Source organism: Poeciliopsis prolifica, unplaced genomic scaffold (genome assembly GCF_027474105.1).
Source record: "Poeciliopsis prolifica strain line A6 unplaced genomic scaffold, Auburn_PproV2 SCAFFOLD009, whole genome shotgun sequence".
NCBI classification, from domain to species: domain Eukaryota; kingdom Metazoa; phylum Chordata; class Actinopteri; order Cyprinodontiformes; family Poeciliidae; genus Poeciliopsis; species Poeciliopsis prolifica.
Window position 1 is genome coordinate 14,437,385 of NW_026562384.1, and position 27,224 is coordinate 14,464,608.

General features: G+C 38.8%; 1 protein-coding gene across 3 annotated transcripts in view; it reads left to right on the forward strand.

The window, feature by feature from the left end:
* Positions 1–2,089: 2,089 nt before the first annotated feature.
* Positions 2,090–27,224, forward strand: part of LOC129362832 (protocadherin-1-like) — a 190,974-nt gene continuing 165,839 nt past the window's right edge. The window contains exons 1-4 of one of the 3 annotated variants that reach the window (XM_055034591.1): positions 2,090–2,312; positions 2,419–2,779; positions 15,604–16,432; positions 20,751–22,931. In XM_055034591.1, coding sequence (XP_054890566.1) covers positions 15,608–16,432; positions 20,751–22,931 — 3,006 coding nt within the window. In that variant the 5' untranslated portion in view covers positions 2,090–2,312; positions 2,419–2,779; positions 15,604–15,607. Of the gene's footprint in view, positions 2,780–15,603; positions 16,433–20,750; positions 22,932–27,224 lie in introns of all 3 variants that reach the window. The other 2 variants (XM_055034593.1, XM_055034592.1) reach the window with 2 other exon arrangements.

The window sequence follows — 27,224 nt, forward strand, 5'->3', positions numbered from 1 at the left end:
AAGACATATTTCAAAATGTAACTATATGCTATTTAACTACAAACAAGATGGAAAAGGGTGTTCTTCAAACAAATGTGCTTATTTCTGATTATTTTATTTTATGAGTATGGCTTAGAGTTAATGGAAACCCATAATTCAGTTTATTTAAAAGTAAAGTGGAACATTTTATAAAAGGACTAAAAAAAAATTTGATTTTGATAAGATATGCTATGATCTACACAGTCATAAGCTCTTGCCAGACAGCTGTCCAGCAGTAAAATGTTGTTTCTTTAAACACTGGTTGTTTAAAAAGTACTTCAGGCAAGCAAAATAACTGATATTAATGAGTTTAGTTGGAAACATTAAATGCTCATTGATGAAATTTCAAGAAGTTCTATTTTAGGACAAAACTTCTCTTGCACTTAATATCCAGTAGAAAGTATTTGAACAGCCCCCTGATCTTGATTCACAGATAGCAAGATACACTGAGCAGGAAAGGTGATTGGATGGAAAAAGTGTTGTCGATGAAACAAACACAAACAGAGATGATCACAATCTTGATCACAGCCACACTACGAGCTCAGATAGTCCTCACACACAACAACATACAAGACATGAACTGTTGCCACATTATTTATGCGACACAACTCTAGAACCAGAAGAAAGTAATCTTGACCTTACTTGCCTCGGCTTTTCCTTCTACAGCTGGCATGAAACATACCAGCTGTATTTTGGGGTGTTTTGGTCATGAAGCAGGACGACGATCCAAAGCCCACCAGAAAACCCACATCTCAGCGGCTCATACAAATAAACAATGACCCCCTCTGACCTGCCATGACTCCCAAATGGGAAAAATTAACCTTTTGAAGAGGTCTGGTGAATGACAGGTCCTAAATCCTGTTGAAATGCTGTGGCATGGCCTCAGCTCGCTTGAGCTAATAAATAAATAAACAAATAAAAAAGAAAAAAAAACAAAACAACGTGGCTTAATTAAATCAAATCTGCAGAGAATGGTGGGCCAAAATTCCTTCACAACAATGTGAAAGACTCGTTGCCAGTTATCGCAAATGTTTGATGGTTCCTTCTCCTGCCAAGGGCTGCATAACATCTTAATAGGATTGTTGAGTAATTACTTTTTAAATATATAATACAAAATATCCTTTGGATATCTATTTATCCCTTAATAAATGAAATCATTGTTTTAAGAATTGCTTTTTAAGTGTAACAAAACTCTTAAGCTCTGTGAGGGCGCTGAAGCTGTTTTTCCACATCAATATAATGTATGACTTTTGCATTTTGATTCAGTTCATATTTCTGAAGTATTTTATGAACTCTAGTGCTTTGGTTTATAGTTCTGTGGGCTCCAGGGATTCTAGCCAGACACTTGTCAGAGAGACCATAAAGGTAGAATAAATTCTAAAGAATGAGTTTTTCCCCCTTTTTTCCCGAGCTCAAAGCTCCATTTGGATTAAGTCTGTAAGCAGATGCGCTGAAACCGAGGCCCCCCATATGAAAAAAAAATCATAATCCATATGTGTTGTTTGTGATATCACGGCACAGAAAAGCTGCTTTGGTGCACAGCCTCTTTTGCGCCGCTTGCTGCGCGGGGTTCGTGCGGCGGCCGCGGCCATCAGCATATCCAGATTATGCGTTTTACACTCAGGCTCGCGCACTTTCTCTCTCTTTCGCCTGCGCTCCGCGGCAGCTTAGGGAGAAAGGCAGGAGAGGGGGAGTAAGAGAGCCGAAGCTGCTGCCACTTGCCGCCTTTAGGTGGCGCTCAGAGCGCAGAAGACGGCGGTTCTCCTCGCTCTCCGCAGCCGGACAGAGATGCAGGCAGAGCGGCTGCAGGACAGGTGACAGTCCGGAACGCTCTGCTCGTAAGCGCGCGTGTTCGGCATCGACGCGTCGATTCCTCAAAGTTTATTATAATACAGCTCGTTATAAAAGTGTGGAAAAAAAGTGAGGGAAAAAACAAACAAACAAATAAACAAACAAAAAAAAAAAAGCAGGGGAAATGTTAGGAAATCCGTGAAGTTGATGAAGAGGATGCTCGCTCCGCCTCCTCCTCCTCCCCGATGGGGGAGTGTATAATGAGTGTAAGGGTGAGGGAGGGGGAGAGAGAGACGGAGAGGGAGTGAAGCGCGAGCGCACTGGTTTGGATTCACTCCACTTTCTCATCACTCACGGTGCAGCCGCGCGACCCGCTCCGTGCCGGACCGCGCGAGGACCGAAACTGGACCAAGAGGGGACCGGAGCAATCCTGCGTTACCAGCAGCTTCAACTCTTTTGACACTTTTTTTTTTTTTTTAGAAAGTGTATAGGGAGAAAAAAGGGTAAGATTTTTTTATATTTTTTATTGTTTTTTTTTTTTTTTTTTCCACGTCCCGGTGCTTCGTCCACATTCAGCACCTCCACCCTAACTCCCTCTTCATCCCGCAGAGAGCGAGCCACCAGCGGAGGATGCAGCTGCTTCCATCCGGCCGCCGGTGACGCTTTCAGGGGTCCGTCAGTGAGTCCGGCCGTGCCTCCGGAGAGCGCTGGTCACGACTGACAGAAACTGAGAGAAACTGGAGGAATAACTACAGCCGTGACTGGATTGTTTGATTCGCCTCTGAATCTTTTTTTTTTTTCGTTTGTTTATTTTCTTTTCTTTTTTTTTTTTCTTTTTTACTACAACCTTGTGGATTCTTTATGATAAAACAATTTTTGTCCTGGAGCGTCTGCGTCTGGATACCGCGGAGGAGCGAGAGCCTGTAGCCGGCGGTGGAGCGCCCAGACCTGGGTCTTTAACTCGATCCAGGTAGGAACTTCTCCGCACAGTCTCATGATTTCACCTGTACGTGGGTAAAAAAAAAAAAAAACCCTCTTTGAATCAAACTAGTGCAGCCGGGACGCGATACGCACCATCATTTGCCGGGCGCACTCACTTTATATTCCATTTCGCATGAATGCACACTTGTGCCTTAATTAAAGAACACACGCTGCAGGAGACGAATCTGTTTTTTGTAAAAAAAAAAAAAAAAAAACACTTGTTGATGTAAAAAATGAAAGAGAGAGAGAGAGAGAAAGCCATCCTACCTTCTATGTTCTTCATGTAATCTCCTTTGATGGGTTTTTTTACGTGTGTTACACTACAGAGCTTATTGATCTGTATCGATCCCCTCCGTCCTCAGCATTACCTCCTCGTCTGTCAGTAATAAAACACAGCTTCCTCAAGCTTTAACATTTCTCAAACTGGGGGAAACTGTAACAGTGCTCCCAAAGGGAAGAGCTGCGGAGTCTTTGTTTTCTTCTTCTTTTTTGTCTAAATGCGGGAGACATAGTTATAATCATACATTTGGGTCTATTTAGCTTTATGGGGGAGGTAGGGGAGTTTTTTAATGCCACTAAGAAGTCCATTCAGCCAGAGGTGCTCATAAACTCCCAACAAAAGCGCACATCTCTGTGCACCTGAGCCCCCCTCCTGCCCCCCAAGAGCACCTGTGGCATCAAATTTACCACCCTGCTCTGCACAGAGAGGCAGAGAGTTTCACTCGAAAGGTGGACGAGAAGGAATGAAACATCCGCTATGTGTCATCTGCAGGGAATCTGGTCCATCCGGTGCCTCCGGTTTCCAGTCTCCTCCGCCTTTTCCCTCTGCTGTGGCGGAGGGAGAGAAAGAAAGAGGGTGGGCGTATGTCCTGCTGATAGAGAGAGAAAGAGAGAAGGGAACGAGGGAGGGGGAGTCGGGTATTTACATGCAAACTGCATCTGCTTGGCACACACAGAACAGGAGCAGCGAGCTCTGCGGTCAGCTGTGGCGCCTTTGAATTTTTACAGGTGGCCAACCCTTCACGGGGATGTTATGCCTTCCCATGCATGGCCTTTGACCCTGTTTCCTCCTTCATCTCTTCCTTTTCATTTGAACCTCTCCCCACACAGGCTTTCAATGTTCCTCTTGAAACCCTAAAACATCCAAGCATTCAGCTCCAAGCCCAGGGACAGAGCTGGTTCGGCAGAAATATGTGCACCAAGTGCTGATTTTCAAAATCTGAGCGGTGTGAATCCAGCATGAAGCAGTTGAAGGGGTGAGAATCTTGTTTGGGATTCATTAGAATGGTCTCTATGGCCCTCCCGAAAGAAATTAAAGAAGAAAACTATTAGGAAAACATTTCATTATGATATTGTTTTGACACCGGCTGAGATAAATCCACATTTTTGTACCTTATCATCTTTTCTCTCACCGTAAACGTCAGTGTCTCGGTCACTGGAGACTCAGGCGTAGGGATTAAGTCATGCAGTGAATGAATGCAGCGCATTTTAAATGTAACAGTGTGCAAGAAGTTGCATCAAAACAGGATTTTACCATTGCGAAGTTACAATTTGCAATTGTAAACATAGATTGATGTTGTGATTTCACATAATTTTCACTTCTTAGAGAAAAGAGAGAAAAAAAAACATTTTACACTTTTCTGTTTGAACACATGGCACTAAGTGTCTTGGTGGAACTTCTTTAGGGTGTTTTTTGTTTGTTTTTTTTGTGAAAATGCTCTTCTCAAGCAGGTTTCAGCAATCTGTGGAAACAGAAGCTCCACAGAAACCTCAGAGGTTCAGACAAACCATAATCTTTGCGTTATATATCCCATCTCTGCCGCGTCAAACTGATATTTAATCTTTGGGATCCATAGTGGATGTGAAGATACTCTCGTGAGGTTTGCAGCTGGTTTGGATGGCGACCCTGCCATCACCCGAGCTCCTCCCGAAGCTGCTGCCGCCGCCGTCGTGTCGTGGGGCTGGGTTTGAGGTTGGGATCCCAAGCTCTGGGATTCCTGGCTGCCTCCTCTAATTTAGAGGCGCGTCTGTCCCGCTCCAACCACTTAAACAGATACGTGCTGATTCCCGGGGCCCTGCGAGCGGGGTCGAGGCAAAAGAGGATTAGTCTGAATGGAGGAGGAAGAGATGGGAGGTCGAGCGGAGTCTGCTATGCGCATTTCTCCGTAAAAATTGGAGATCTGAGGGAGCCTTGCTGTTAATGGGCGTCATTAAACTGGGAGCTGGCAGAGTGGAAATGGGTTTAGTCTGTCAGATGAAAGCACTCACACACACATACACACGCACACACACCCTGTTCTTTTCCCGCTCAGGAGCAAAAAAGAAGCTGTCCACGCTTCAGACTTTAGAGATGTCATGGCACGTTTGCTTTCTTCTACGGTTCAGGTAGAGAGAACAAGAAAACCCAAACTCAGAACAATCTCACACTTGTTCATTTTCTCTGTCCAGGTAACAACTGGTTGGTAGACTGATGCAGGCATCAGGTGTCGATGTGTAATCCATGAGTCACATCTCTGGCATCTCAAAATCCGGTCGGAGCAGTCATACAAGAAAATAAGTCACAGCAATGGGAGAATTTCATTTGGAATTATGAAATACAACCGGTTATTTTTTGAATGAGCTCATAGCCTCAGATAAAAGATGATTCAAGGCCTTTTACTGTTATTGCTGTACTGTAAGCTTTGTTTTTAGATGTTAAAAATACATGCATCAAAGCTAAGATTAGACAAAATGCATGTCTTTGGTTCAAAATAACATGGAAAAGTGTAAAACTTGAACTTTTTCAGAAGGATTTATTAAACATGACCTACAAATCTAGAAATATAGATTTTCTTCTGAAAAAAACACTTTCTGACCCGGTGAATAATGCAGTCATTTTCATGCTGGTATTTCTTGCCAGACCTGAATATTGCAGGGTTTTTTAAAAAAAATAATTCTAGTGTGTAGTATGGTTGTAGCTATTTGGTAGCCATCTTACTCACAGATTTCTGTTTTACACCAGCAATGACTTTCTCACTTTTTTCTTCTCCTGGGTTTGATTATTTGTGTGTCTTTTCAAATCAGATGCATTAGAAGTTCACCTACATCAGTAAAACAGAGTCAGAAGAGGTGAAACTATTCATACTTTCTCCTTGAGTCATTGGTAAGACAAAGCTGCAAGCTGCAAGTGTAAAATGCCGTAAAATGCAGCCTTATCGCGGCTTCCTCCTGAGAGAAAACTGCCTCCGCTGGGGCTGTAAGATGCTCGTTTCATATGAGACTCTTCATATTCAGCTTCATTTTGAGTCCATTAGGATGAAGAGTGTGGAGGCGACAGCTCCATTTGGGTTTTTCTCGGTGTGTTTTTATAATAAAAATCGTAGATATGCCCCCCTGCCACAGTCTGCACATTACTCCCGCTGCAACCCTTCCAGCTCGCATCAGTGGGTAAAAATGCTGTGGGTTCATGTCACAGAGGTTTTATGTCAGCCCTGAAATGTGCTGCACTCCTCGGTTTCCTCTCTAACAAGGCAGACAGAGTCGCGGTGGGAATGTTACCTGACGGTGGTGCTAGAAAAACTCCTCCATCCAACATCTTTTTTTTTTCTTCTTACTTCCCTCCACTTAATCATGCACAGCGGATACATCTGATGTCATCATCGCTGATGCTCTTTTGAAGCTCAAATCCTCTAGAGGGAATTGTAAACATTCTGCTAATTCGATGCAGCTCTCTCCTGCAGAGATGCTTCTCCGGTGAACTGATGGACACAAGTCTGTGCTTCCTGCTGTAAGTGGAGCTGAAAGCCCAACCATCCAGGCTCTATTGATTATTTTTTTCTGTTGGCTAAAGGAAGTCAGACCTTTCAGCCTGGTCCCACTCTGAGCACCAGGTGTCATTTCACGCTGTCACACATCGCTGCGTGTTTATATCACCTGATTCAGCTGAAGCATTAGTCATTATTGCAGGTAAAAAAAATAAAAAAAGGAAGAAATGGTAAAGAATAGTGTCCTCCAGGATCTTCTGATTGGTTCAAACAGTTTGACAAAAGTTTTTTTTTTTTTCTTCTTTGGTAAACTTTTTGGATTAAAAGTTCTGTCATTGCTTTTTCTTATTCTAGGGCTGAAACTTTAATGTTTTTTTTTTCTCATAATAGGTAGAAGTAAAAGTATGTAAAAATATCAAGCCACTTCATTATTTTAAAAGTTCAAACTCTTATTTTTTTTCTTTTAAACTTTACCGTTAATATTTTTCCTTAAGATATATCCATCCATTATCCAACATACTTATCCTTGTGGAGTTATGAGGGGCAGCTTATATAGAGTCCATTATTTCCAAAGAATTTCTTATTTTCTGTTTGACTGTACAGTAAGGTATACAAATGTTTTAATTAAATTTTTTTGCCATTCTGATTTATGACCACGTTTAACCTTTTAGAGGAAAGTAGTAATGTTTTTTCATGATATAAAATCAGTTTTTACTCTAAATACCAAAAGTAAAATCCAAAACACCATGTCCTTCAGATGTCCAGATAGATATTTGCCATTTTTTAAAGTTGCTTCAAAGTCCTGTACGGCTTGGTTAAAAATAATAATAATAATAATAAATTCTTACCTTGCAATGTTCAAAATGTTTTGTATCTTCTGAACATTAGCACCAACTCTAAACACATACAACACACCACTTTGTTGGCAGAAACTCAAAGATTCCCACTAGTTCTACTACTCATTTTCGATCCTCTGGTAAATTTTGTACAGCCTGTCAATAATAGTTTATGTAGTCGTTAATTTTTCTGAGTATATAGAATTGGATTTGTTGAGTTTTGATAGGATGTCCTCCAAAGAAAGCCCATCTTATTTAGTTTTTTTATTTTTACTTTTATCAGGCCTATGTTTCCTGTTTTTCATTATCTGATGATTGTAGCCACATATGTGTACCCAAAATGAGCTTTTAGTTTGAAAATGTAATTCTTCATATAGTGCTACTTCTTTTTATTATTTTACTACTAGGCATTAGGACAAAGCTGAATTATTGGACCTTTTTTTAGTTTGTCTTATGTTTGAAGAAAAGCTATTTTATTTATTTTTTTATCCAAGTAATTGCATCATTCCTTGATTTAATATTTTGTTATACTACCTCTACGAATAATGGCATACGTTTTTATGTCTCAATGCAAACAGTTTACTTTTAAAACCAGTGTGTTGACCTGACCAAATGTACATTTGGAATCAGTTTACTGCTTTGGATGTTATGCAACAGCATAACAGCAGCCGTTATGCTGAATTTCATAAATTCAGCCTCAGACTGCTGATTCTTCTAGTTTCAGATCAGATCAGGAAATGCAACTAAATTCTAGAATTTGAAATGGTCTTGGAAGTGTTATTGTATTCAAATTAAATATAAGTGTAAAAATGTGAAATTTGGATTCTAAATAACATCCAGATAAAATCACCGATTTGAAAACATTCATCGTTGTTGGTCGGTCAATGCGTTAGATTTATTATTCCCTCTGCAGCTGCCGACGCTACCAGTGAGTTTGTGGAACAAAAGGTTAACACATCCTGTCAGTGAAGGGTCAGGCTTTTGATCCTGATACTGGTTAGTCCTGCTGCCACACCCTGGAGCAGGACTTTCAACTAGACAGATAGAGGACAATAAAACACCTAAACCATTAAACTCTTTACCCATTAGTCATGAGGCAGAGCATGTTTATGTCCTGCTGATACTAAACTGCTTTTGCGCAATGCAAGCGAAGACAGTCACCGTGTTTGTTGCACACATTCTTTCCCCTCTTGATCATTTTCATTGTTTGCACAAGGTATGGACAGAAAACCACCTGCATGTGACGGAGAACTTATCAGCAAACTGATGAGCGAGATTAATGTCTCACTGTCAAACTGAAAAACTGTTTCATTACTTAGACTGAGTACGAGACCTCAAAACTTATTGGCATAATTGCCCCCCTGCTCATCTACTAAGTCGAAATTTACAACTTTTTAGTATGTTGCAGCAGCCCGTGTTTGCTCTATTAAATTTTCATTTCTTTTTGTATGACAGTAAAATTAACCTATTGGTTCCTCATCCCTCTGCTTCATCAAATCAGACATTATTTTTAAATCAAAGCGTGACATTTAAAAAGATTTTTACCCCGATTACATTACATTTGGTCAGAAAGATCAAGCTGTGTGAGTGTGAGTGAGTGTGTGTTCATTTGAATCAAACATAGGCATTGAGTGAAGTCAGTAGAGTGAAATGCTCTCTTTCGGACAGTTAATGGACCACACACACCCATCTCGCATAACTGTGCATCTGAGAGCTGAAAACATCAAAGCATTTTTTGCATATCTGCATGTGTGCGTATGTGCAAGATGTTTAATTCAGGTTGGCAGCACTAAGAGCTCCACGCACAAACTGGTTTTAAAACACTCACCTTTGTGATGGAAACTTTTTTCAGACTGGTTTCCAGTTTGGCCGTGAGCCACCTGCTGAGAGGTGCCAGATTGTCTTCCATAATAGTTGTCACATTTTCATGGTGTGTAATTGGTCTCACAGCGTTGCCGAGCACATTAGTGCAATTAAAAACGACACCGGGGATTATTCAGGCTTTTGTGTAACACAGATGACTTTCTGTCACGCTCACGCAGCTTCACTTTAAAGTGATTTTCTGCAGGAAAAACTGCTTCATTAATTGGCTGAAATAAACAGAAACTGACTTATAACCCTTTATGGAGAAAGCTTTATTTATAGCTTTGCCAATTAATCAACAAAATACAGGAGATATTGTTCCTTTTTTCCAAGAACAGCTACCATTTTAAAGAAGCTATGTTTCATTTAATCTCAAGTAGATTATCTTTGTATTTCTATTGGCGAACAACTTGTTGAAAGGTTCTGCATTTGGTGGGGCATGTTTAAAGTCAGACAGGGGGGCGGTGGGATTCTTGTTATGTAGATGAGGTGGGCTTGACTTAAAGGGACGGTCCAACAGTCGGGGAAGTTGCTGGTTGGATTCTTTAGTTTCTACTCGCTCAACCTGGTGCAGATGCAGCAGGGACTGCATAGGAGTGAACAGCTTGTATTAGATGACATTTGACAAATATCCAGCACTGGTGACCAGTAGGAGTGGATTGTAGGAGACTCACTGCGGTGATCAGGTGTTGTAGAGTTTTTTTTTGTCATTTTTGGTGGAGTTTCTTTAGATAAAGAATTGTGGCACAAGTTTCCAATAAGTTTAGTGTCAGTAGCAACTGTTCACAAACTGCTAAAGTAATATTTAAACTGTCTCTCAGTAGAAAAATGTCAATTGTTGTGCATTGCCATAGTTTTAAAAATTCATATTCTCACATTTCCAATTTTTGGTACTGACTTTCTCAGAGGAATTTGTGATTTTATATATATCATTTAAGAGATTTTATGAATGATTGGATGTATTGGATACTTAAAGCTACTTAGCTTTCTGTTATCCCAGCTGGTAAAACAAAATATGTTACACCATTAAATTACAGTTTAAAAGGTAAATAGAGTGAAATGTCAAGTTAAAGCACAGGTAATGTTTTGTCTAAACTTTCTTCAACTTAATCATCACATTTTCTATTTGTAATAGGCTTGATGATTAATTTATTTTACCGCATGCTTTTGAAGGTTGACTTCTTTCACGATGCTCTGGGATTTAAAGGTTGCCGTGCAGTATTTCTGTAAATTAACATCTACTCAGTTCACGTGTTAAGTTGTTGCTTCATTTACCGTATATTATAGTTTAAATCTATAATTTTGAAGCTATTTTGTGGTTGTTCAAAATATTTTTGAGTTTGTTTTGCTGATATTAGGCTCTATAAAGTATGTTCTTTATTTTACATATTATTTTACACCTTTTAATTCCATTTTATTTGGAACTTCTTTGTCTTCTAACAAAGTTTAATGGCTGAGCTTTACATTTTAAAGGGACTCTGAAACATTTAGCATATCAGCTTTGAAGATCTTTGATGGCTAGTCCATGCTGAGATCAACCAAAGATGTCAAGACTTGAGTTTATTAAAGTAAAGCGCTGCCAAAAAAAGTTATTTGGGTTTTGTGTGTTTTTGTAAGTTTTCTTGAATTCAATTTGAAGCCGTACTGTATGGGTATCACAATTTACAATTTGTTTGAAGTGGTTATCTTCAGCCTTCTGCGATCTGGATGTTCTGCTGTGTTGAGAATAACAATTACTGTTTATAGTTTGGCTTTAAGAAGTTTATAACTCATCTCGTTTAGAATTTATATTGTAAAAGTGATTCCAGACTTGTTTTACAGGATTTAGATTCTACTTAAATACTGTAGAGATTATAGTTTCACACCAACATTCAGTTACTTTTTGAAAGAAGAATGTTTTTCTTTATATGGATTGCTGAACACAGCACTTTCATAAACTTTAATCATTGAACTAAGCTTTATTGCCCCTCACTAGGTGTATTCCAGTGTAACAGCAGCAAGTGGATGACATAGGAACATGGAAAATATCTGAATGTTTGAGAGACAATTTTCATATTTGAATTTCAACCTGTGTTTTGCAAAGCAGCCGTTTCACAGCCTTGTTCATTTTGCATAAATTCAGGACATAACTTGCCGTGAGTGAAAACTTCAGTTCACCGTTTTTGGTTTAAGTTGTTGCCTCCCTCATAAAATATTTCAGAAAATAATTTAAACTGCTTCACAGTTCTGTTATAGTAAAATATGTTTGTTTTTTTTCCTCTGAAATTGTGATTAGAATGTTATGAACTGTTTTTGAATATTTTCTGAACCTTTATTTTTCTCATGGAGGATGTAAAATGAACAATGTGATAAAAAAATAAATAAATGACAAGTTAAACATCCCAACATAAGATACCTTCAAAGGAACTGAATCCTTGCTAATCTCAACACATTGAATAATTTGGGGGATTTTAGTTTATTTTTTGTAAATATTATTTGACTAAACACTCACCATGCTTTCTCCTAAAATGCTTAATGTAATTTAGATTTTTAGAATTAAATGTCTTAGAATTTTCTATTTGGAAATCTTAAGTTTCAGCTGATGTTCACAGCTTTACCTTTGCTTAGTGTGACGTTCTGTGGTTAGAGTCTCATCCAGTGGGAGGTGGACTTGTAGATCCACTCTCAGCTGGGGGGCATCAGGGCTTTTAAGCTGCTTTGTAATGTACAGATGATTGCTGTCATGACACACCCTCTCTGTGTGTTCCTCTGGCTCTTCTATTGTCTGTCTTTGTCTCTCCACCGGCTTGGCAGCAGTTAAAATGGCTCAGAGAGTCAAACAGTCCTCACACATGGAAATGTTACTTCCAGCAGCTAAATGGGGAGAGTCTCCTCTTGCTCATACAAAAACACACACAGAAGCTGCTTGGTGACTTTTTCTGTGGGAAGAAGATGGGCTGGATGATCTCTGATCCCATCCTGTCCCTTGAGGAGACAACCGCACATACTACATTTGAACAAACTTGTTAACATGAAATTCCACCGGCAAACAGGAACTCATTTGCACTCTCTTGACATTTCCACCAACGGTTTTTCTCACGACCCAATGTCATATTTGCTTTCTATATAAACTTAACTAGACAATGGCTAGAAATAAACAGAAGACTAAAAAGTAACCTTAGATTTATCTTAAACTTGCCTATCGTCTGATTGCATTGCAAGACATGTATTTCTGAATATATCTATAAGTTTTCACAGCAGCACACTTGTATTCAGATTCAACAGACTCAGTCTCTCTTTTGTAGCTTTGCCTTGAATTTGCAGAGTAGCTGAATATATAAAAAAGTCATCTCTGAGTTAAAAAGTCAGCATTAATTCAGACAGCTAATTTCAATGCTTTTTTACTTTCATACATTAGGTGTCAAAAGTTTTATTTGGGAAAAAATGCATATCAGATTTCAACAATGGTAGATTTGTGATTTGGAACTGCAAGGCAAGAAAAAGTTGTTTTCTTAGAATCCTCTGAAGGTGATGAGCAGCAGCAGCAGGTCAACGTTTTCTGTTTATGTGTTCAGCTGTTGGAGTAAAGAGTCAACTGAAGAGCACCAGCAACAAACAATTGGTATTTATTCAGGGTCTACTGAAATTCCAATGGAATAAAAGTATATTTAGTGTTTTTATTAGACATTGCTTTGTATTCAATTTAGAAGGCATGACCTGGAGCAAAAAGACCATATAGCTGGTTAACAATGTTTGTATATCTTATTTTTGACAAAGTTCTCAGAAGGTTATTTTATTATTATTATTATAGGGAATTTTCTCTCTTTAGCCATCATAAATAGTGGATTGATAACTCCACACATGGGTAAAGTTAGCTTAGCTATATGGTCAAAGAAAACTTTGCACAGTATGGTGTCTCTTCATAAGAAGAGTTTTGAAAGCAAACCATCTGAAATTAGTTGTAGCTTAAAACCAGCACCACATAAAAAATGATTTCATAAAAATCTTCATGTTTTCTGCTAATAGTATTGTTTTTTTTTTATTGTTTGTAGCCTGAAAGGTGAATTTCATGTTTTGTTGCTACTTCTGCTGCTGGTTCATATTTACATACTGGCAAAACATGAGGTTACTTTTAAATGAACTGGCTTTGGGAATAAGCAGCAGGTTGACCTTTCATCTAAAAACTCAAGGTAATCTGATGCATGTTTTACTACAAATTTACTGAAGACCATCGCTTATTGATACATTTTGAATTTGGCTTTGTTTCCACAGCAACATGTAAAATGCCATTGGGTCAGGGATTAGGGAGTCCATGGTTTCTGACTTTTTGCAGCTCAGGAAGAAAATGTGCGAAAACAAACACCTATTTCACACTGTAAGGCACATACTCACATTTACAGTCTTTCACGGGTAATTAGGTGCATGTGTGTCACAGAAGAGAGTCGGGTATCTGGTGAGCTGCACCCACGGTAACAAGTGTCAAACATTTGTTGCTTTCAGCATCACAGTTGATGTTTCTTGACCTTTTGTCATTTTCTGCCTGATCCTTTCTCTTTTTTGCCCAAAGCTGATTTTTATATTTTTTGTCCCCGAATGGTTTAAAGTTTCAGCTTTGCATTGGCATGAAAGAAGATTGTAACTCAAGACACTTGTAGCTCAGTGTGGATATTACTAACAGTCTGTGTCATACCTTTTAGTGAGTAAGCTCCTTGTTTGATGTGTAAACAAATTGTCAATGTTGGCAACCGTCCACAGGCACTTGGAAAACAAACCTCAGGCAAAACATCAAATTACACACTAAAAATGTGATGATGCGCACATCTTGTTTATAGCGGATTCACTAAATCAGCTCCAACCAAATAACCCCTCGAAATTTTATAATTCATCAAATTTTTTGAATGACTATCAGACACGTCTGATAAAAACACAATTCCCTCAGACTTAAGGACATAGCTGGTAACAGTCAGGTTCTTTATCATTACAGGATCTATTTCTTTGTCAAGAAACATATTAACAAGTGTCAGTTTTATGAAAACAAAGGCAAATAAAAAATAGAAACTTGAAGGGTCTGATTTTCATTAAAAGCTGCTGAATACTGGTCAGAGTACATTAAAACAACTGAGCCACGGTTAGTCAACTTTTAGATTATTTAATTTAATTTATGTTTCCGTTATTGCCTCATCAATCAAGTTTCAACTACGTTTAAAATTGCTGTTTCAAAATCAAATTTGTAGTGTTAAATGTTCAAGGAAGGCAGGTGTTTGTTTTAATTAAATGCTTTACATTAAAAGTCATTTTTGCCTTTATTTTCTGTCTAGCCTGGACACTGCTTTTCTACACAATTACTTTTGTGGTTATATGTTTTATAACAAAACCACTAGCATTATTTAATATCACAGAATGACTTCCGACAAACACTCTTCTTGTCAGTAGCTCCAGAGGAGACCAAGCACATCCAGGAAACACACGCCTTCACTCTTCATGTAGACACCCCAGTCTGCATTTGGGTTCTGCCTTTAAATAAATAAATAAAAACTTTCTCTAATCTCCCTGGCAATATGTGCATTTGTTTCAAAATAAAAAAAAAAATGATATTTTGAAAACTAAAGCTTAACCTCCACAACCAAGAAACTCCTTCAGCCCACATCTCTAGGATGATTTACTGGCAAGAAAGAAAGGGGTGTGAAAATGAAGTAGAGGAAGAAAGAGCTTGTATCATTCAGAGTCTGGCTTCGATGTTGCAGTCAGAACATAAGGTGAGGAAGTCAACTCTTGAGTAAAAACATTTGCATTCAACAGCACGGGCTGCTTCCATCTGAGAGACCGTGAGGTCAGACAGAGTCTGAAATTTACTGTAAATAAAACCTTATTACTTAAAGGCCTGAGCTCATCAAATGCAGTCATAACAAAATATGACGGTCTTAATTGGCTGGAGAGACCAGAGTGTATTGCAGCAGATTTAACAAGATCTGCTTAAACATAAACTCTTCTAAAACAAGCTCAAATTATCACTTCCTTTTTGTTTCTTAATATTCAGACATGTTTCTCTTTTTTATAATTACCCAGTACTTTGAAGTTGTATCTGCAGTCATAAAAAGTATTTAAAACTAGCCAAAGTACACTATTAAAGGCTTCAGAAATTTCAAGTTATAGAGATAGAAACAGAAAGTTCTGTAAGAGCTTTCATTGGGGAACTGTGATCACTTGGGAGGAAGTAGCGCAAATATTGAATCACACTCTTCTTCAGAATACCAATGTTTGCATAGTTACAATCTCAAATGCCTGCTTGGATGAAGTGTTTGGTAACTTTTCAAGTTACTTTTTCTTTATTTTCTTGAATTGTTGATGACAGTGAGTCTCACTTTCATTATTCCTGACTCTTTCTCTTTCAGATTGATGTTGTCCGGCAGAGACATGGTGATCCTGAGGTGGGAGCTACTGTCCCTCTTGGCCATCATCCTGATGGTCTCCTGCAATGCTGCGCCTACAGATATTCTGTATCGGGTAAATGAGGAACAGCCTCCCAACACGTTGATTGGCAGCCTGGCCGCAGACCAAGGCCTCCCAGACACTGGACATCTGTACAAGCTAGAGGTGGGCACCCCTTACCTGAGGGTGGACGGCAAAACTGGGGACATCTACACCACAGAGATTCCTATTGACCGCGAGACACTGAGTGACTGCCAAAACCAGTTTGATGACAAATGCTACCTGGAATTTGAGGTGTCCATCACAGACATGGTGAAAGGGATTGGCTCAGGGCCGCGACTGATTGAAGGTCGCATTGAAGTGCTGGATATGAATGACAACACGCCACAGTTCTCTTCACCCATCCTCTCCCTAGCAATTCCAGAAAATACACACATTGGTGCACTCTTCTCCATCCCAATGGCCACAGACAAGGACTCTGGTTCCAACGGCGTGGCTGAGTACTCTCTCAGTTCCGGATCGGATGCTGATCAACTCTTCAGCCTGCAGGTCGCTTTGGACACGGACGAGAAGCAGCCACAGCTGGTTGTCATGGGTAACTTGGATCGTGAGAAGAAAGATTCGTATGATCTGAATATCCGGGTTGTAGATGGAGGGGATCCACCAAGGGCGAGCAGCGCTTTACTGCGAGTCACCGTGACTGATCAGAATGACAATGCTCCAAAGTTTGAGAGAAATCACTATGAGGCAGAACTGCCAGAGAACAGCCCACTGGGACACTCCGTTTTGCAGGTCAGTAAATGAACTATAGATTATATATGTTCATGCTGTTGAAATGTAGCAACTGCAAAATATTACGTGCCAACATTTTTTGTTTACTGACTTCTGGTGTAAAATATATCTGTTGGTACATACAAAATCATATACTCTGGAAATGTTCTTTTAGGTTTGAAAATTTCTGATGGTAAATATTCATCCATTTAGTAATTAGATGTGCATCACAGTAAATAGATTCATTAGATGAAAATGTTTATTTCAGCTAATTTTGGTAGCTACGGCTTGAAAATGCAAAATTAAGATTCTGACAGCATTAAAAAAAAACAATGAAGAATTTTGTTTCCAGAGTTATTCACTTTGTGGATTTAAGGAAGAGAAAAGAAGAATATATTTATTCACAAGATGACATTGCCTTGGAGTTCCCAAAGAGTTCAAAGCTTGGAGTATTCAAGACAACACACTGTCTCAGACACCTCCCCCATATAGCATCTATTTATATGGCGTTAATAATAAATCATGGCCCTGATGTCTATTGGAGTAAATATTGTTGCTCTAAGATCAGTTGGGATTTCCACTCCAGGTCAGTGGTTCAGATAATTAGTTAAAAAGGTTTTCTCTTCATCATCATAACAGTGTCAGAACTGCAGGACAAAGTAATTAAGAAGATAGCTGTAGTGTATAAAGCAGAAATTAATTAAAAGAAAAAAACAAAAACACCCATAGCCAATATTAGACCAAACTTTTGAAGACTTTTTTTTTACACTAAGTGAAATTGTGCCCATACATTGCTGCTGTTGCTCAGGAGTCAAGAGTTTCCATGTCACCAAACATTCCAGTTAAACCTTTGGCCTTGTTGGTGATAAAGTCTGAAAGCTGCAGGACAACTCGGCACACTGACTGCACATAATATGCTGCTCAATTATCCGTTCAGACAGATGGTGCAGTGGAGGTGAAGCAGGGCGTGGGATCGCTGTGTGTAGTCACATATTAACCACCGATTCAACTTCACCTTTGAGCCCTGGGCCGGGCGCCGGTCCTCAATGTTGGCATCAGCTGGCAGAATAGGAAGCCGCTGTTCGGTTGGGCAACTCCACAACAACCTGACAAACCCAGCTCACCGTGTCGTCCTGCGCGGTCCCTGTTTCCCTGCTTCTGTATGACTGCAGCACGGGCCGACCAGCCAGCCTTCCAGCTCGATGTGCATGACTTAATCTGAGTCAGTCATGAGATTATCCACGGGGCTTATTGGTATTATTGCTCTGGATGTGGCTCATTGCATTTCAGAGAGCCCCAGAACTCATTTCACTTAGCGTGCATTTGAGAAGTGATGCTGTATGGAGAGAGTGGGACAATGATGACGGACGACCCTGACCTGCTTAAAATGTCCAATGGCTTTGCAGACATGTATATCTCTAGCTTTTACTCAGTCTTTGAAAAGGTCATGGTGATTGGTTATGCATTTTTTACTCTATTTTCCTTCCGGGGAAACTCAAAAACTACCCAGAGGTTAGTTTTATGCAGTTTCTTTGTGCATTAAACATGTCTTTATATTTCTATGAAAGATATTTCTGAAGCATTTTATTCATAGAAAAATTTTCATTCGAATAACTGTGCATTTTCAAAACTAAAAACAATCCACTAAAATGTTGTAAAGTCAACCTTGGTGACATCACATTTTAAACCGAATGTTGCACTTGCACTTGATTGGTCCGTTTGAACCTGTGGCACTGTTCCTTGAAGTTAGCCTTGCCTACTTTAACCTGATTAGAAAGGAGTGATAAAAGAGACAAATTAAACAGGATGAATTTTAAATGACCAAAGTGGATTTGTCAGATCCAAACACTCATATTAACTAGCTTAAAGACTCCTTTCATAGATTCCTGTGTGCAAATCTTGATCTTATTAAAGACCAAATCCTCCTGAGTATATTGACTAAGATCTCTAATGTTTAACAGCTAAATTCCCATAAAGGACAATTACTTTAGGAACATGCTGATTAATAATGTAAAAGATGCTATCCAGGGCAGTTTGAAGAGTCTACATCGATTTTCCATGTAATTGTGGTGTTATTTACTCAACAATGAACTAGATAGAATGTAAACTATGATGGATTATCTCTCGAGTTGCTTTCCAGTACGAGAAATACTGATCTAAAATAGTTTAATTTCAAAAACTGCTTACCATTGATCAATTATTAATGATCAATTATTAATCAGCTAAAACATGCAGAGATTCTGGTCGGTTTATTTAATGCTGCTAGTCAACCTTGCTGGGTAATTGTTAACCGAGACATAAAGAGTGTTTATACTCGCTGTGTGCTTGGACAGAGTGGCCTTGGAGAGCAGCCAAAGTAGCTCTGGCTTCATCAGAGTGAACCCTATGCTCCATCAGCCCCTCTGTTCAATACACAATTCTCACAGGCTGTCAATAATTTACAGCTGTTTGGTGATATTTTCTGTTTAAAGGCACACTGGAGGGTAAAAACACCCATCAGCAGGCAAAATTAAAATTGTACTTTCATACTCTATAACTTTGTCCTGTTTTGGATCATAGTGTCATATTGGGTAACCTTAAACAGACAGGAAACCAGATATTAATTATGTAGTATGCTGTTAAAAAATTGAAACATGTCATAATAAGTTTTAAGAGACTGATTCAATTTAACCCCTTAAATTTTTTTGACATGCATGATTGTCTAAAAAATTAATTTGAGCAACTAATAAATGAAGAGTTTCCATCTTCCTAGTGCAAAAAATATAATTGACCTTTGTATCATTTTATCATTCGTATCATTCAGTTTTAGTTGCTGTATAAGATAGAAATAAAAGGAGACATAAAAAAGCAAATCAAGCTGAATGTTAACATATGATGGTATGTTAATTTGATCAACATGTATTTTTTTTTTTTTTATGGATAGGTCAGCTTAGTTTAACATAAACACAGAGCTGAAAAAAGACTGTTTAATATTTAACAGATATATTTCCCATGTCTTAATACAAGATTCACTAACAGAGCCAAGGCCCTGGCTCACTCAATACACATAAATATAAAAACTGAAAACTTGTGCTCCAGAAATTAATCGCATAAACACCCTCAAAAAGCACTTTTTTTTATTTATTAGTTTTTTGTTTTTTTTTAAATGACAAGAAACAAGTGCTAGAATTCTAAAACACAAAGTTGGTGACAAAGGTAAGATTTTGCTAACCTTGCTCTAGGTCTGTCTTCCTATTTTCAGTTGCCTTGGAAATATAGTATTGTAATTATGTGTTGTAGATAAGGCAGTAGTTTCATCTTACACTTTGATTAAAGACCAACAAAAACATTCCTCTTGCTGTTGGAATTATAAATTGATTTTTGTGCCCTTGGCCCACACTTGAATTTTATTGTCCATGTTACAGGGTTCAAAAAATTCTATCCCATTGGTAGATTTATTTTTTCTTCTTTTTAAGGACGTTTTAAAAGATTATTTTCCTGAGTCCAAGCTTGGCTCAGATTCCCCAATGCTTTAAAGGAATAATTGGCCTTAAGATTTAAAAACCCTAATTACATTAGTGTAAGTTCCAGGTAAAGGCTGTAAACTTGCTGAGCTCGCGGTACCTGAGATGTTTATGAAACCTGTCTGATTGTATTTCATCTGATGACAAGCTACATTCCTTAATAGCAACTGTGGCATTGAATAAATACGATTAAAAAGTATTAGACATGTTGACACAGAGAGTATTCCTAACAAGCTCAACCTAAGTGATATTTTGCTGACTACTCCTACACTCTAATTGACTAATTATCTCCATTTAGTTTAGGTTTGGACATGTGAAACGGGATTGTGGCTGATGTTGGTCTGTTCTCCCTGTTCTCCTAATGGGCCCAGAGGAGTCGGGGCTTTTCTCATAATGAGTGAAACATTAACATTCACTCATCTGCCCATTACATGCCAATGACCTGCTGCACAGCCGTTAGATGTTGTTGTGTGGGTGCGTGCACTCAGCTTTGATAGTCTATTACGTTTCTACACAGCAGAAACTTCCACCCCCTCAGAAAACAAGGGTATTATACAGTTGCAAGGCTAATGGTTGTAACTCTTTGTAAGTCAAACAAGCCAAATAATCAATAAAATGTAACTGAGCTTGTTTTAAGAATGTTGGATGTTCAGGTTCAGAGTCATGTCTGACTGCAAATTGACTCAAAATTAGTCAAATGAAATTCAGTTTTCTATGGTTTAGTGTTGTAACTGTAATTGGGCTTTCTTTCAGATTTGATGTCCCTAAAAAAAACATTTCCATGTATTGTATGCTTTGATAATAATATAACTCTTTTTTTTTTTTTGCATTTTCAGGTTCGAGCCAATGACGCAGACACTGGTGCCAATGGAGAGATAGATTACAGCATACATCAGGCATCTGAGACTGTTCAGAGGCTTCTGCGCATTGACCGCTCCACTGGCATCATTTACGTCAAAGGCCTGGTAGACAGAGAAGAAACTAATTTTCTCAAGTTCTTTGTGGTTGCCCGAGACCGTGGGCCTAATTCCAAGAGTTCCAAAGTCCTAGTGACCATCATCGTCAAGGACCAAAATGACAACGCACCAGCAATAGAGATTCGTGGTATTGGGTTGGTCACTCACCAGGACAGTGTGGCAAACATCTCTGAGGACATGCCGATCGGTACCCCAGTCGCACTAGTCCAAGTGTCTGACCGTGACGAGGGAGAAAACGCTGTGGTGACATGTGTGGTCGCAGGTGACGTCCCTTTTCAACTCCGTCCTGCTAGCGAGTCAGCCAATGATAGAAAGAGAAAATACTTCCTGCAGACAACGACTCTGCTGGACTATGAACGAATTAAAGATTACCGAATTGAAATAGTTGCTGTGGATTCTGGTAACCCAGCTCTGTCAAGCACCAATTCTCTGAAGGTCCAGGTCACAGATGTGAATGACAACACACCAACATTTTCTCCACCTTTGCTTGAAGTGTTCTTCCCTGAGGGAAACCAGCCAGGTGACAGAGTGCTAGATATTTTGGCCACAGATGCAGATAGTGGTATAAATGCAGAGATGATTTATAGCATCATTGAGTCCTCTGCTAACAGACTTTTTGAGGTCGATGCCAACACAGGAGAGGTTCGTGTTAAAAACACACTGGATCGAGAGGAAGTTGAGCGCTATGAGTTCCATATCGCTGCAGCTGACAAGGGGCTTCCAAGTAAAACTGGAACTGCTACAGTGGTTATAAATGTTCTAGACCGCAATGACAATGAACCCAAATTTATGTTAAACGGATACAGTTTTTCTGTAATTGAAAACATGCTCCCACTAAATCCTGTTGGTGTAGTGACTGTGACTGATGCTGATGAGGGGGAGAACTCAAGAGTGACACTGTTTGTAGAACCAGACAATGGCAAGTTTGTGATTCAAAATGGCACAGGAACGATCCTGTCAAGCATTTCTTTTGACCGTGAAAAGGAAAGCACCTACACCTTCCGTCTGAAGGCTGTGGATGGTGGTGAACCACCTCGATCTTCCTACGTTGGTGTGACCATCAATGTCCTGGATGAGAATGATAATGCCCCCTATGTCACCAAACCATCCAACTCCTCTTACACTTATCTGACACCTGTCACACCTCCAGAAACAAGAGTGGAAGTGGTTGAGGCTGAGGACATTGATGCTGGGCCCAATGCAGAGCTGTATTATTCAATTACCGGAGGAAACCCTTATGGCCTTTTTCAAATCTCATCCACCAGTGGGGAAATCACACTGGCACAAGCATTCTCTGGCAAGCACAATGGGCTTCACCGGCTTGTCGTGAGGGTCAGTGATCGAGGCAAACCTGCTCGCCACACCACAGCCTTAGTTCACGTGTTTGTAAATGAAACCAAATCTAATGTGTCCCTCATTGAGGCACTTGTGGGTCACAGTCTTTACACACCTCTGGACAGAGACATAGCAGGAGACCCTAACTATGCCTACAGTCAGCAAACCAACATTTTATACGCTGTCCTTGCAGGTGTTGCTGTTGTTATTTTGGTCATTGTAGCTGTGGTGGTCATCAGACATCATCTGCAGAAAGATACTAAAAGCGGTTACCAAGCTGGCAAAAAGGAGAGCAAAGATCTTTATGCTCCCAAGCAGGGACCCAAAAATGGCAAAGGAAAAAAGAGCAAAAAGCCCAGAGCTCCAAAACCCACCAAACCACTGGAAGAGGATGAGGAGGCGAGTTTGCAGAAAGGTTTGAAGTTCAACCTTATTAATGACGTTAATGACAGTCCCAGAATCCATCTGCCCCTCAACTATCCACCAGGAAGCCCCGACCTGGGCCGTCACTATAGGTCCAACTCTCCTTTGCCATCTATTCAGCTGCAACCACAGTCACCCTCTGCCTCCAAGAAACACCAGGCTGTTCAAGACCTCCCTGCAACCAACACCTTCGTAGGGACGGGCGACAACAACTCCACGGGCTCGGATCAATATTCGGATTACAGCTACAAGGCCAACCCACCCAAATACAACAACAAACAGGTAGGCGACTACGCAAATATGACTATGTACCCCAGGGAGAACATCTATTGGACCAACCGTGTGTGGTAGACACGCTGGAACTTACATGGCACTGCTGCCAGTTTTTTCCCACCAAAGCCGCACTGATTCCCTTGCACAGCTCCCTTTTTTTCAGATGGCTTTTACTCATTTTATTTTGAGTTTCATTCTGTTCACAATGTCCATTCTGTTCAGTTTTTGCTTTTCACTTCAGTATGGACAGTACAAAATATGAAGCATAACATAAATATGGTCTTCCTGATCTGGTGACAAAACCTCCCTAAAATGGACTTTAAACAGGGTTCATAAGTTTTCCTTTTTGTTTTTCACACAAATGTTTAATTCATGAATATCTGCAGTATAAATCTGTTAGTACCAGGCCCTGTCCACACTAATCCAGATATTTAGCAAAAAAGCTAGAGGTGATAAACCAGAGATTTCTGAAGTTTTTTAAAACCTCCATTTGTGGTGTAAATGTGTAAACAAAAACTTGAACAAACAGACATAGCTTGTACTTGCCCACAGCAGTGAAGGATTTTCTTCCCCTTAAGTTTCTCTTTGTGCTAAGTCAGTTTCGATTAAATGTCAAAAGTAAGCTAAAGAAGTCAATAATTAAGCAGAAAGGTGAACTGTTGTCACAGAAAACAGATTTTCTTTCTAGTGAAGCACTGCTTTAGTCTACAGAGTCTTCTTTTTTTGAAGGTAAAGATTTAGCCTAGATATTACTTCATTTTTGGCTGCAATCCTGCAAACCATTTTAGAAATGAGGAGGGAAAAATATCAGTTTAAGAAATATCTGGAGTAGGGTAGCTGGGGCCTGATTTCTTAATTTATAATCCAAGAATAAATCAAACTTATTTGTTCAACTTTGGATATTGGAAATCTAATGTAGGTCCATCCTGGGGTCCTTTGTGTTTTTAATTTATGTTATTTTGTGTTTAGCTTCTTGTTTTTGCAAAGGGTTTAATGAAGGTTGGTTCTTTTCCTTGTTCTGTGTAAATTGAACTTGAAGTTCTTCCTTTGAGCTTCATTCACGCTGACAACCTTATTAAGTCTGATTTTGTTTTATGTTTTTTTTTTATTTAGTTGTTGTTTTTTTACTTCAGAAGAGCCAGTTGTTTAAGTTTAAACTCTCTAAGTTTATAGCTGCTCCTCATGGCTGAATCAGTTTATTGAAGTGTGACAAAGAGTGACTGTGAATTTTCTTATTTTATTTTTTTTTTCTAATTGATTCTTGGCTTTCTCTGGCCAGGAGCTCTGCAGGCTGAGGAGCACTTTAAAGTGTTTCCATCCAGTTCAGACCAATTTAAGGTAATTTTAGCTCAGTCAGGGCGCCAGACAGTGAAAACAGAATAGAAAGTGGAGCAAGAAAGACGAGGATGGGGATGTAGAGTTGCATAAGGCCAAGAAAATATGAAGGAAAAGGTACATGAAGACTGAATGCAACCATTTCTTAACCTCCACACTTCCTGTCGAGTTGGTTGAAATACGACTTTTAATTTTGCCATGTTCCTAATCAGTGGGGCTAAAAAGTCAATTGTTTGCACAGATTAATGGCAGGTAATTTTCCAGGCGCTGACTTGCGCCTTTTCGTTACCCAGAGTGCCTTGCTCTTTTCTATTTAATGTAATAGAAAAAACTGAGGGGTGAGACGGTGATCATTAACAGCGTGGCTGTGACGAGCTCTTTGATTTCACTTCTGCGATTTCTCTTTGATGGACTTGGCTGCCGTGAAAACTGAAACTGTCACATGCACTGTTGAAAACCCTCGGAGACAATCAAATTAAGTTGTGATAGACATGTTCAGTCTGTACATACATGTGAAAGATGTGTCAAATGTTTTAGGGTTGTTAATTTTTGTTTTGTTTGTATGTGATCTCTCATCTGCTGTTTGTTTTTTGTTGCAACATTACTGTGTGATGTGTGTGAGCCTAACGAGGGCGTGTCATTCTTCCTCCCTGCTTCTTAAAGACTTCTGTTCACCGTGTGAAGACCCAAACCAAAGACTCACATATAGACACACACACACACATTTTCATTATCATCACCATTTCACAGTCAAGCACAGAATATGGACCTAAGGCCACGGATCTGCTTCCTGTTTGGTCAGTCTTGGCAGTTTTACACATTTGTACAGTGTTTTTTTGGTGTTTTTTACAGCTAAAAGAAGATTTTATTTCAATAAACATGTTGCTAAAACATTACTGTGACGCTCTTTGTGGATTCACTGGGTTCTTGAGGTGGGCTGGACAAAACAGGGAACAGATTGCTGGAAAAGGTACAGTATTCCATTGTCACCTCCATCCTTCACACATGGAGAGAAAAGATATTTGGTAGAAATATGTTTATTGTGGAATTCACTTGACGAAGTTTCCAAATCATAAAATTCATGGAAACAAATTAAGGCACAAAACAGTATTTGTTTTTGTAGAACGTCCTCTTGATTCCATATTTCAGAGTATACAACTCTGAATAATGTTGCAGTTTTTTCCTTGATTGATTGGCCAGTAAAATTTTTAACAATTTTTTTCTTCTGTTAATTAAACGCAACCAAAAAGCAGGAATCCTTGCCAACTCGCAACATCTACCTAAATGTACATTTTTCAGGAAACGTCTGACGAGGCTAGATGAAATATACTTTGATGCATGGTTTTAATTTTCTTCTTTGTTCATTTTATCTTGGTCTCAAAACTACTACTGTGATATTCAGTAAAGCTTGTTTTTCCCTTGTAGTTCATAGGAAAGCACAAAAATTTGTAAGTCTGACTTCAAATAAAAAAAATTATGTATTGGACAGAAAAAACGGTGCTTGTAACAATTTTGCAAAAAATAAATAAATTTCTAACCAGTTTAATACAATTTTCAAAGTAAATTGAAAATCTTGGTCTCAACATTAGGAAATAGTCATTGTAAAACATTCAGTCATGAAAGTAAGCTGACAATATTCGTACTTTTTGCTCTTATGATTGTTAAAATATTTAGACTAAATTAGCTAAATTCAACATCTAAATATATCCAGATAATAAAACTTAAAAAAATCTAACAGGATGATCATTATGTGAAAATAATGATGTAATTGAATATTTATGGCAAAAACTGTATAAATAATGATGGTTGACATAGTAACTTGAGCTACTCATCTTAATTATATATATATATAGCTTTTACTGTGCTGGAAAAAAAAAATATATATATATAGCTTTTACTGTGCTGGAAAAAGGCTTTTTTAACAATCAAGTATTATAGATGCAGTATGTGTATTATGGGAAACAAATGTTTCACATAGTTGTTAAAACTGTCAGTAGAATATGAAGCAGTTAATCAGTTAATCTGTAAAAGAAAACAGCAAACAAAAAAGTCATTCTCCTCTGCCCTGTGGTTTTACAGTCATCTCCAGAAATATGTTGCTTGGTCAGAAAAAAACAATAAGCGCTAGGAGGTGGGGCTTAATGATGTGAATCACTCACGTGCATGTGCTGATCACCCCTCCTCCTTGCTCTCTGCTAAGCTACAGCTAGTTCACCAAAAAGGAAGCTTGTAATGAATGCTTATGCTATTTAGCTTGTGGTCCGAAGACAGCAGATAAGCTGTTGTCCTGTAATGGTAAGTTGTCTAGCCGCCATTTAGCACATTTAGCAGCACGAGCTGAATTGACAGAAATGACATTAGGAGCTACTCTGTTTCCCTAAGACATTCTAATGAAGAGGATGGTCAGGATTTTCTGTAATTTTCTTGATTTTATGAAGAGTCCTTCTTTGCATCATTATCTCCAGACGATTAGTTGTCGCATACATTCACAACATATTGGCAGTTTTGACAAATATGTAAAAAACATATTGTTTTGTAAAAGTTATTCCACATACTGCAGGTTTAAAAATTCTAGTTTCTGAGTTAGTCACTGAAACCTCCTGCCTGGCGACATACAGACTGGAGCACTCTAATGTGTCATGGGTGGTTGTATCTGAATCACTTGTGATGGTTGAGGGAAGAGTTTTTAGAGAGATTTTATGCTTGGAGGATGATTCTGCTACACCCTAAACTTCTGTCAAGAAATTTTTGGAAACAAATGCTTAAAACCTTTTTGTTTTACATCTAAAAATCTGGAATGATATTTAAGTCCGGACGGCAAAGGATTAAATTTTGACTAAAAAAGACTAGAACCAGAATTGAAACATTTTAGAAAGAAAGAACTCAAACGTTTGTGTTTCAAAGCTGTTCTTTTTTTTTACTTCAATACAAATCTGAATCCTTTTTTTGCTTAAAAAAAGTGCATTT